Raw genomic sequence first — 12,549 nt, 5'->3', positions numbered from 1 at the left:
AAACTGATCCCTATGGGGCTCAGCCGATTCACCTGTACAGAATCAATGCGCTTGCTCTGGGCTTGTCTGAACGTGTCTGAACATGTCTAGAAACCATGTCTAGGGGGCGCGTCTCTGGCGCCTACAACGTCAAGGATGGGACCCAATGAGGCGAGCGAATAATACTATTATGCAAACAGATGGCGTAAAGATATATATCTTATATATATAAACAATATACAAGTTATACAAAATAATAAACGCAGACTTTCAGTGTTAATCTGGACCTTCAGAACAGATACTATTGAGTCAGAGGCTAGAGCGATAGTTCAACAGGGTCTGAAACGTGTTATGAGGGGGTGCTGAGATAAGTGATATAATAATAACGTCATAGGTTTACCACTCTGGTAAACCAACACTCTCGTTCACTAGAGGAGACCACGGCCCAACTCCACGCTCTCACGCTCAGCTCTGCGGAGCGTGCGAGACAAACAATGTACATCACAGCCCAGCTTACCCCACCTGTTGCGTTCCCCACATACATCATCGCCGACATGCAAAAGGTCTTCGACCACCCTCCCGGGGGCTCGGATAGTTCTGCTGGCTTGTTCACGCCAGGGAAACCGCAGATATATTCCTTTACTGCGAATTCAGCGTCCCAAAACGATTCCAGGCTGCGTCTATTTTTTTACCAACGGATTTCCAGTTAAGCGTTGACGCTTCCAGGCCGGGTCTATTCGAATCCCAACCGGTTCATGCGTCGGCTACATGCTGTTAATAACACTGCATTATCGAGACAGCGCCCCTATGAGGATCTGGCAATGAATTCCAAGAGTAGGGTAAATCTGCAGTGCCGCTCCGCTCTGTGACATTGAGTAGCCTCGGTTACAATGGAATAAAAGCCAAAACAACCTTGCAGTTGCAGTTACACTCCCCGCCAGCAGGGGGTGCTGCAGCCCCTGCCGCACCCCTACTTGCCGCGGCCCTGCCCGCGGCCCAATTGCGGCCCGCTGGATGATATTTTGCGGCCCCCTACTTGACATCAAAGTAAAAAAACTTTGTCAGTGCTGTACAGTTTAAACCTTTTTAAATCTTAGACAAACAAAACACTTTGCTTTCATGAAATATTGTAAGCCGTCATTTGAGGCTTTATAAAAGCAGCACAATGAACACGAATCTGTCAGTGCAGAGTCCGACCTCATCTTAAATAACAAACAGCATTGCTTGTTGTAGTTAACAAAGAGAGGCAGAGTTGATTTTGCACCAAAAAAAATAAAACATAATATATAATATTTGATGCGGCCCAGCCTCACCCAGACAGACTCCACCTCCAGCGACCCCCAGGTACATTGAGTTTGAGACCCCTGTTCTAGAACATTTGTGATGTCACAGTATGTCATAATAGACCATTTGTGATTCAGGGGTGGGACAGGGAAGTCAAGATAAGGTACAGGGGTTTAGAGAAGGGCATTTGGCAGAAAGGGCAGGACAGGAGGATAGAGAGAGGGTGTGGGAGGAGACATTGAGTATTGTGGTCTTTGTGGCAGGTGTAGTTAATGCTACGGCATTGGTTAAGGGCAGAACGGAGAGGATTAAGATGATTGTTAGAGTGGCGGTTCAACACTTGGGCATGGATGGTCTGAAATGGGAGGAAGTGGTTAGGGAATTAGAGAAGGGGATTGTGAATATTCAAGAAGTCCAGAGTTAGCCCATAGGAGGCAAGGAGTGTCTCGCAGAGGGGGGCTCAGTCAGGGAGAAGCAGCATTAGCTGCACTTCATGATGGGGAAGGGAAAATGGACACTGTAGGGGATAAAGGATTCCAGAAGATGGCGGTAAATGCCCCATTCAGATGGTGGCCGTCTGCCGTAAAACCCCAAGAAGAAGAAGAAGATTTGTGATTCAAAATTATGAATAACAATGAGGCAAATTGCTCTGGAATGCTGAATTGCTCTGGAATGCAAACTATCTAATAATAATAATACACATTGTCATTGTTATTTATTTATCCCAAAATGAACGGCCCATCTGCGGGCAGTGCACTTTGCAACACATTTAATAGCCGTCTGTCTGTTGGTCCCGCAGGGTTTGATCTCCCCTCCCCCTCTGGAATTACTTCAGAGCGGGCAAAAGCCCATGGAGGAAGGCACATTTACATTGGAACAGCTGTAAATGCTTAGTCTATATGCGAAGGCAGGACCCCGTTTGAAGATTTTTTAAAGATTTCCAGTTCCAGTGTTCTATTGTCCATTTTGCATGTATAACCAGTTATTATATAATTAATTAGAATGTTAGAATTAATTTTAGAATGATGAAATCAGTGTGACTGTACTCCTGAAAAAGTATAGTATTGTAGCGACCCTGGGATTTGGGTCGGTTGGTCAGCGAGCTGTCACTGTACTCCGCGGCGACGCTATTGGTTGCGCGGGTTGACAGAGTCGAGGGGGCAGGGGCTGACCTGGGGAAGGTATAAGAGGGTGTGGCACCCAAGGTGCACTCTCTTGAGGCATGGGAAGCTATAGGGATGAGTCACTCGCGCACTGCAGCCTGTAACTGAGAACTGTTGAATAAACAAAGACTGAGAAATAGCATCTGCCTCAAGAGTTGTCAATAACGTTTTAAACCTCAAAACGTTACAGTATGGTTTATTTGTATTGGGAAAGATACATACACATTAGCTGGTTGAACAACATCTATATGTGTGGTAATAATGCAGATATTGAGTGTATTTCTGTGAAAATGCGCGTGGCGCACGCCTCTGAATCCAACCAAAGCGATTCAATTTGCTTCCCACCCGTGAGTCACAGCGCAGACACACCAGCCGTGCACGCAGGCACTTGCGGGTTCCGTGCGACAACAGCGCGCGTGGCCGGGCAGCGTGTATCTTTTCCGCAACGGAATTCGGTTTCCTCTGATTGGCCACTGACCCCACGTGACCCTACCCTATTACACGCCCCCTTATCGATGCGCGTTATGCGACTCTCTACAGCTCTTTCGCTGACTTCCTGACTTCCTCTTTCGCTGACTTCCTGACTTCCTCGCATAACAGCTATTTCCGTATTTATAATATTGGAAACACCGCGCTGTGAGCGCTGTGAAGCACCTCTGTATTAAATGCCGACAGCACCTCTGTATTAAATGCCGACAGCACCTCTGTATTAAATGCCGACTCATCAATCAATCCATAACAACATTAACGATAACGTTAACGTTAGCATTAGGCTAACGCCAAGCTGTAATGTTACCAGTCTCGCGTCTATCTGCTAACGTTAGCATTAGGTAATAACCGGTTTAAAATGGATGGTGATTACCTCACGTTGTGTCTATTCTGCTAGCATTAACGTTACTAGTACAAACAATCAAACCAAAACATTGACATCTAACTTATCTTTAGATATTTACTCAACCTCTAATGTCTAACTATGAATGAACACAACACTCTAACTTACCATCTTTAGATAATAAAGTACTCAACCTCTACTGTCTTTAACTATGAACAAACACAACACTCTAACTTACCATCTTTAGATAATAAAGTACTCAACCTCTACTGTCTTTAACTATGAACAAACACAACACTAACTTACCATCTTTAGATAATAAAGTACTCAACCTCTACTGTCTTTAACTATGAACAAACACAACACTCTAACTTACCATCTTTAGATAATAAGGTACTCAACCTCTACTGTCTTTAACTATGAACAAACACAACACTCTAACTTACCATCTTTAGATAATAAAGTACTCAACCGAGTAGAGTGTAGACAAGTACACTCAGTCCTACTGTAAGAGCATGGGTCACTCTGAGCCCCAAGTACACTCAGTCCTACTGTAAGAGCATGGGTCTGAGCCCCAAGTACACTCAATCCTACTGTAAGAGCATGGGTCTGAGCCCCAAGTACACTCCGTCCTACTGTAAGAGCATGGGTCTGAGCCCCAAGTACGCTCAGTCCTACTGTAAGACCATGGGTCACTCTGAGCCCCAAGTACACTCCGTCCTACTGTAAGAGCATGGGTCTGAGCCCCAAGTACACTCCGTCCTACTGTAAGAGCATGGGTCTGAGCCCCAAGTACACTCCGTCCTACTGTAAGAGCATGGGTCACTCTGAGCCCTAAGTACACTCAGTTCTACTGTAAGAGCATGGGTCACTCTGAGCCCTAAGTACACTCAGTCCTACTGTAAGAGCATGGGTCACTCTGAGCCCCAAGTACACTCCGTCCTACTGTAAGAGCATGGGTCTGAGCCCCAAGTACGCTCAGTCCTACTGTAAGACCATGGGTCACTGAGCCCCAAGTACACTCCGTCCTACTGTAAGAGCATGGGTCTGAGCCATAAGTACACTCAGTCCTACTGTAAGAGCATGGGTCTGAGCCCTAAGTACACTCCGTCCTACTGTAAGAGCATGGGTCACTCTGAGCCCCAAGTACACTCAGTCCTACTGTAAGAGCATGGGTCACTCTGAGCCCTAAGTACACTCCGTCCTACTGTAAGAGCATGGGTCACTCTGAGCCCCAAGTACACTCCGTCCTACTGTAAGAGCATGGGTCACTCTGAGCCCTAAGTACACTCAGTCCTACTGTAAGAGCATGGGTCACTCTGAGCCCTAAGTACACTCAGTCCTACTGTAAGACCATGGGTCTGAGCCCCAAGTACACTCAGTCCTACTGTAAGAGCATGGGTCACTCTGAGCCCTAAGTACGCTCAGTTCTACTGTAAGAGCATGGGTCACTCTGAGCCCTAAGTACGCTCAGTCCTACTGTAAGACCATGGGTCTGAGCCCTAAGCACAATCAGTTCTATATCAGGATCTCCCTGTGAAAGCATACCACGAGAAGACTTTAACTTGAGACGATCTCAGATTGTCACGTCTCCCCCTCTTAACGTGTGCTACGACCCTGCCATAGACCCGATACAAGCAGCCATAAGCTGCAGCAGAGGTTCAGTCCAGTGATTGCCTTGCTGGACAAACCATAAGCCCAGAACATAGTGTTGTGTTTGTTCATAGTTAAAGACAGTAGAGGTTGAGTACTTTATTATCTAAAGATGGTAAGTTAGTGTTGTGTTTGTTCATAGTTAAAGACAGTAGAGGTTGAGTACTTTATTATCTAAAGATGGTAAGTTAGAGTGTTGTTTGTTCATAGTTAAAGACAGTAGAGGTTGAGTACTTTATTATCTAAAGATGGTAAGTTAGAGTGTTGTGTTTGTTCATAGTTAAAGACAGTAGAGGTTGAGTACTTTATTAGCTAAAGATGTTAAGTTAGAGTGTTGTGTTCATTCATAGTTAGACATTAGAGGTTGAGTAAATATCTAAAGATAAGTTAGATGTCAATGTTTTGGTTTGATTGTTTGTACTAGTAACGTTAATGCTAGCAGAATAGACACAACGTGAGGTAATCTCCATCCATTTTAAACCGGTTATTACCTAATGCTAACGTTAGCAGATAGACGTGAGACTGGTAACATTACAGCTTGGCGTTAGCCTAATGCTAACGTTAACGTTATCGTTAATGTTGTTATGGATTGATTGATGAGTCTGCATTTAATACAGAGGTGCTGTCGGCATTTAATACAGAAGTGCTTCACAGCGCTCACAGCGCGGCGTTTCCAATATTATAAATACGGAAACAGCTGTCCTGCGAGGAAGTCAGGAAGTCAGCAAAAGAGGAAGTCAGGAAGTCAGCGAAAGAGCTGTAGAGCGTCGCATAACGCGCGTCGATAAGGGGGCGTGTAATAGGGTAGGGTCACGTGGGGTCAGTGGCCAATCAGAGGAACCCGGAAACCGAATTCCGTTGCGGAAAAGATACGCGCGTCCAGGTCCTCCCTTGATTTAGTTATATCAGTTTCTAGCCGTTTTATTTTTGTTTCTTGTATGAACATACTAGTGTTGCTTAAAATTAGATAAATGATTGAAGCACTTTCCACACTGGTCACAGTGGTAGGGTTTCTCTCATGTATGAACACGCTGGTGTATTTGAAATTGATACTTTCTGATAAAGCTCATTCCACACTGATCACATTTATATGGTTTCTCTCCTGTATGAACACGCTGGTGTTGCTTTAAATTACCCGAGTTAGTGAAGCGCTTTCCACACTCTTCACAGTGGTAGGGTCTCTCTCCTGTATGAACACGCTGGTGTTGCTTTAAATGAGATAAATGATTGAAGCACTTAACACACTGAACACATTTATATGGTTTCTCGCCTGTATGAACACGCTGGTGTATTTGAAATTGATACTTTCTGATAAAGCTCATTCCACACTGATCACATTTATATGGTTTCTCTCCTGTATGAATACGCTGGTGTTGCTTTAAACTATATGCTTTACTGAAGCACTTTCCACACTGGTCACATGAGTAGGGTTTCTCTCCTGTATGAACACGCTGGTGTTCCTTTAAACGAGTTAAATGATTGAAGCACTTTCCACACTGGTCACATTTACGTCCTTTCTCTCCTGTATGAAAACGCTGGTGTTGCTTTAAATTAGATAAATGATTGAAGCACTTTCCACACTGGTCACAGCAGTAGGGAATCCCTCCTGTACAAACATGCTGGTGTCGCTTTAAGTCAGATGAAGTACTGAAGCCCTTTTCACACTGGTCACAGGAGTAGGGTATGAGATGTCTTTCTGCTTTGTTCTTATGTCTTTCTGTAGTAACATTTGCCCCATCCTGGTCAAACCATTGCCTTGGATTGTCGCTGTTCTTCTGTTTGTGAGTGGAGGGAAGGTCAGGGAAGATATCTGTGTTGGAGTCAAGCATAAACAGGGGATGAGTCAAGCATAAACAGGGATGACTAAAACGTTTTTGTTAAATCCACAAAATCTAAGTATGTATTCTTAGGAAATTCATCCCAGAGGCAACTGCTTTACTATCCACAATTTGTTTTTACCAGATATCACCCCCACAAATACTACTTTGCCCTGTTGTTTGGAAGAAAATGTAAATTCGTAAGATGAGTAGTATTAGCACATCAACAGCTTTACATGGACCCAGAAAGTGACATTGTACTTGTTTTGAAGTGTTTTTCTGCCAAATCTAATGTAATCTGCATCTATCAACATTTGGTTGACCAAGTCCCTAGTGGATACAGTCATATCGTTCTTGCTGCACTTCCTGTTGTCTGTCATTGACGATTGACCCCTTGCATTGAATAACCATATTAGATTAAATTGTATTGCGATTGTACAGTACAACGAAATTAAGTTGGCATCTAACCAAATCGCTAAATAACAGTAAAGTGCATAGCAGTATACAGTGTAAAATATAAATATGTGGAGTTTATATGATGAAGCTACAGAATAGGGGTGTACAGAGACCTCATTATCTGTATCTGTTCAACCAATAAAATAATCTGTATCTGTATTCAGATAGAGAACTGGAAATTTATACCGGACATTTTTCTTTTGGAAACAATTATTGTACAATACAAGATGGGACACAGATGTAAATTAATACAAAATGTATATTAGATTAAAGGAAGTCATGTTAAAACACTCTGGAGTCCTGGACTATTTTCAATGTTTTGGCTACTTTTGATTTAAATTGTATAATTCACATTTAAAAATGGTTTACCATGGTATGTTTAGTATCATTCTTTTCAGCACAGTCTCACCAATAGGGAGGTGTAGTGGTTACATCATCCACCCCTCTTGAAATCACAATGTATTTCCAATGGACCCATTTTAAAATCGTCTCGTTTAAAGGGGACATGCATTGCTATTCCTAGCCCTACTTGGGCAACTTTACACAATTCCTGAGAGTCTATTGAAGACATCTGTAAGCTTTTATTAAAAAAGATTAATTGTTTTATATTTCTAATCAAGTACTCAAAAGCCACATTTTTCTCACTTTGGATTTCAGGCTGTGTTGGCCTGGCTCCGCCCATAAGCACTGTGTAAATGAGTATGTGCTACTGCTGCTTCCCTGCGAGGTCCAGGTTGTGTGTAAATGAGTATGTGCTACTGCTGCTTCCCTGCGAGGTCCAGGTTGTGTGTAAATTAGTATGTGCTACTGCTGCTTCCCTGCGCGCGGTCCAGCCCAGGTTGTGTGTAAATGAGTATGTGCTACTGCTGCTTCCTCATGCGCGGTGTTTCCCAGACAGAAGCTCTGCTCTGTTCTGCTCTCCTCCTCTCTATCTCTATCCCTCTCTCTCTCTCTCACTCACTCACTCACTCGTTGTCTGCCTCGCTCTTTTTGAGGAAGTGTCAGGTTACACTATCTGCCTCGCTCTGTTTGAGGATAGGCTGGTAAAGCTATGCCTCCTAAAATGTGAATCGGAAATACAGAAATACCGGCTACAGGCTTTCCGGTTTCCGGGCACCCCCTGATCTGTTTATAGTCCCCAGCGAAACAAACAACAAGCAGGTCTGTCAGCCTGTCGAGGGAGGCGATAACGAGGTTGTTTCTGGGGGGAATACATTTTCATGAGCACCGTGTCGTGATTTCAGGGGCGGGACTTCCTACCTGATTCCCACTTTCGGCCGTAGTGCTTTACCAGGCTTTATCTCTCGAGATAAAGCTGGGAACGAGGTTAGTTTGAGGAAGTCGCTCTACTGTCGCTGTCAACCATAGAGGGGGCGTTAGTTATGCAAATCAGTGCTATATTAACGTCAGCAAAACCGTCGAATCAGAACAGCTTAGTTGAGTGAGGGAGGATCTCGTGAACTCGAGACTAGACTGATTAGTCAATATGGTAATTAGAGACACAGACCCATTGGTACCAACTCCTATTACTATAAAACCATGCTAAACACAGAAAAAAGCCATTTATAATGCATGTCCCCTTTAAAACAAATAAAGCATGAACATTGGCATGGTGTACCTTTCTGTGTGTATTCATCCACAATCTATAGCTCAACATGAAAAAAATCACAATTAATAGTAAAGTAGCAAAACAACAACGTTTGTTTTTTTCGTTCACTGACAAACTACACTTAACTTTGGCGCTGCTGACTGACGTCACCACAGCCTAGACTCCTGGCTTTAGTCACCCTGACCCAACACACACGAGTGCTCTGATGAACCACGTTACCATATTTGTATTTATAATTAAAATCGTATAACGTTAATTCACTGCATATTATATCACTGTAAATACTAATGTAAATCATTGTTTCGTTGTACATAGTGTATATAGTTTATAACGTTATTGTTTTTTACGCAACGTTAGTAGCCAAGTGTGACTGGTGTAAATGGTTCTGCGTTGTGTTTCAGTTATGCAAGGGACAGCCAGGACTCCGCTTTGTTGAACACAGGTTTATTTCTTTCTCTCAGCCTGTACAATCAAGCAAACAAACACACAGGTTGAGTCAGCAACAATGCTCTAAGGCCATGCAACAGTGGCCTTTCTGTCTCATCAACATGATAAGAGAGCGTAATGTTATATACAGAAATAAACAGTTTTTTTTTTTATACAATTTGACTCATCTGAATTTCTACAGTTCACGGTCTTGGCTCATTTAAAATATTCCACAACACACACGCAAGTGACACTGATTGCAAACCTTTCTACACTCACCGAAACATGATAGACTCTTGTCTCTCATGCTGGCCCTGATGCCTGAATTCTTTTACCAACGGATTTCCAGTTCCGCGTTCGCGTTCTGCGCTCTGATTGGCCACTGACGTTTCTGGTCGCACCAATCGTGTGACGCCGTTTCTTTCGCCGGTTAAGCTTAGGCACTCTTTCGAAGTTGGTTAAGGTTAGAGTTTGTCTTAGAGCAGGGCGATAGAACACCAGCCCTGATTCCAAACTCTAACCTTAACCAACTTCGAAAGAGTCGCCTAAGCTTAACCAGTGATAAACTAGGTGTTAGGTAGTTTGCTGCTGTTCGAGGTGGAAATGGGCGCGTCACACGATTGGGCGCACATGTCACATGACCAGAAACGTCAGTGGCCAATCAGATCGCACCAGAAAAGTCAGTGGCCAATCAGATCGCAGAACTGGAAATCCGTTGGTAAAAGAATAGACGCGGCCCTGACCGATCTGGTAAGCTCTGCATACAAAAACTCCCCTCCGGTACACGAGGAGGCAGCCGTCGCATCTTTTCACCTGCACAGCGCGATATCTCAGCTGCGAGGAGTAACGCGTGGGAGGCTCACGCTGCCCCCGTTGCTTCAAGTTTCAAGTTCAAGTTTCTTTAATAGTTGTCATACAGAAGTACAGAATACTTTTGTACAAAATGCTTCTTACTGTTGCGCTCCAGAGACTGTGCATGACAAGATAAGTATGAAATAAAAACATAGTAAAAATTAGAAGTAAAAAAAGAGGTCACAGTGTTCAGTTTAGACATATGTACAATGTTCGTAGACGTAGTTACCATACAATATACAATACTGTGCAGTGTGCTAATATACAATACTATATAGTGCAAGGCATAAATGGACGAGGTGCAGTTTAGGTACAATTCACAGTAGGTGTACGAGTTGTAGTGCAAATCCTTTATCAATAAATATAAAGTGTAAGTGTGTTTGTGTGATCTAAAGTGTGGAGAGTGGGTGCTGCAGTGAGTTGTTTGTTTGAGTGAGTGTGTGCGTGTGGGTGTGTGTGCTGTGTGCATTTGATGGTTGTTGCATAGTGATTATTGTTCGTTTAGCGATTATTGTTCGTTTAGCAGCCTGATGGCATGGGGATAGAAGCTCCTTCTGAGTCTTTCTGTGCTCGCCATAAGACTCCGGTATCGCTTGCCTGACGGCAGCAGTTCAAAGAGGCAGTTGTTCGGGTGGCTCGAGTCCTTAATAATTCTCTTAGCCTTCCCCTTGCACCGCTTGTTGTAAATGTTCTGGAGGGTGGGAAGCCCCCCTCTAATTGTGCGTTCGGCTGAACGTGTCACTCTTTGTAGTCTGCTACGGTCTTGTGCAGTGCTATTCCCAAACCAGGAGGTGATGTTGCCGGTCAGGATGCTCTCTATTGTACATGAGTAGAAGTTCCTAAGGATCTTCTGACTGACTTGGAACGTCCTTAGGCGCCTGAGGAAGTAGAGGCGTTGTCGTGCCTTCTTCACAACACTGTCAATGTGTGTGGTCCATGTCAAGTCCTCGGATATGTGGGCTCCGAGGTACTTGAAACTGTTCACTCTCTCAACTGGTGCCCCGTCGATGCTGAGGGGGCTGTAGTCCTTGACCCCCGACCTCCTGAAGTCCACAATCATCTCTTTTGTTTTGCTGACGTTCAGGGAGAGGCAGTTCTCCTGACACCACTGTGACAGGTTCTCTACCTCTTCCAGGTAGGCTCTTTCGTCGTTGGCAGAGATCAGGCCCACCACTACTGTGTCATCAGCAAATTTGATGATGGTGTTGTTGTTCCGCTGTGCTACGCAGTCATGTGTGTACAGGGAGTAGAGGAGGGGGCTCAGAACACAGCCCTGGGGGGCCCCTATGTTGAGCGTGATGGATGAGGAGGTGCAGTTGCCGGCTCTTACCACCTGGGGTCTGCCCGTCAGGAAGTCCAGGACCCACTGGCACAGGTCATAGTTCAAGCCCAGGTCCCTGAGCTTGGCTATGAGTTTGGAGGGGACTATGGTATTGAATGCTGAGCTGTAGTCGATGAACAGCATTCTCACATAGTTCCCCTGCCTCTTGTCCAGATGTGATGCTGCTGTGTGCAGCACATGGGCTATGGCGTCCTCCGTGGACCTGTTGGGGCGATATGCAAATTGCAGAGGGTCCAGGTTGATGGGGAGGGAGGAACAGATGTAGCCCTTCACTAGCTTCTCAAAGCACTTCATGGCTATGGAGGTGAGGGCTACAGGGCGGTAGTCGTTGAGGCAAGCGGGCGTAGATTTTTTGGGTACAGGGATGATGGTGGACTTCTTCAGACAGGTGGGGATGACGGCCTGTTCCAAGGACAGGTTGAAGATGTCAGTGAATACCGGGGCCAGTTGGTCGGCACAGACTTTTAGGACGCGGCCGGGGATGCCGTCCGGTCCTGCTGCCTTCCTGATATCCACTTTTTTAAAGATCCGTCTCACCTCATGCTCTGTTACCCTGAACACTGAGTCTCCATCAGCAGACCCCCCCCCCCCCCCATTGCCGTGGTTTGTAGGCTGGTGTTGTTATTCACAGCCTCAAACCTCGCATAGAAGGAGTTGAGATCATTTGCTAAGGAGATGTCACTGTTCAGTTTGAGGGGGGTTCCTTTGTAGTCTGTCATTGTTCTGAGGCCCTGCCACATGCCTCTAGAGTCAGCCTGTTCAAACTGAAGTTCAACTTTATCCCTGTAACGCCGTTTTGCCTCTATTACTGCTCTCCTGACGTTGAATCTTGCCATCTTGTGTTCTTCCATGTTGCCTGTCACCAGCCCGGTGTTGTATGCTGATGTGCGCACTTTCAGAGCCTCACGGACGGATTTGTCTACCCAGGGCTTTTGATTTGGGTAGATATTAATTTTGGTGGTGGGGATTATTACTTCTACCTGAGTACAGACATAGTCAATCACCGTTTCGGTGTATTCGTTAATATTGGCTGTGTTATCACGGAATACACTCCATTCTGTGCTTCCCAGCACTGCTTGGAGTGACTCCACTGACGTCACGGCCCAACGCTTAACCTCTCGCGAGACCACCGGCGT

At 44.9% G+C, this 12,549-nt stretch overlaps 1 protein-coding gene across 1 annotated transcript in view; it reads right to left on the bottom strand.

Annotated features, from left to right (window-relative positions):
- Positions 1–1,596: 1,596 nt before the first annotated feature.
- LOC311241899 (uncharacterized protein) overlaps positions 1,597–12,549 on the bottom strand; it is a gene marked incomplete at its 3' end in the record, with an annotated part of 109,211 nt that continues 98,258 nt past the window's right edge. The window contains exons 10-11 of the mRNA XM_084330844.1: positions 6,577–6,721; positions 1,597–1,618 (exon numbers count right to left, since the gene is read on the bottom strand). Of these exons, the coding sequence (XP_084186970.1) occupies positions 1,597–1,618; positions 6,577–6,721 (167 nt within the window). The remainder of the gene's footprint in view (positions 1,619–6,576; positions 6,722–12,549) is intronic.

The sequence above is a fragment of the Notolepis coatsorum genome, assembly GCF_963971535.1.
Source record: "Notolepis coatsorum genome assembly, chromosome: 1".
NCBI classification, from domain to species: domain Eukaryota; kingdom Metazoa; phylum Chordata; class Actinopteri; order Aulopiformes; family Paralepididae; genus Notolepis; species Notolepis coatsorum.
Note: the sequence above shows the minus strand (reverse complement) of the source record. Positions and strands in the feature narration are given on the sequence as shown.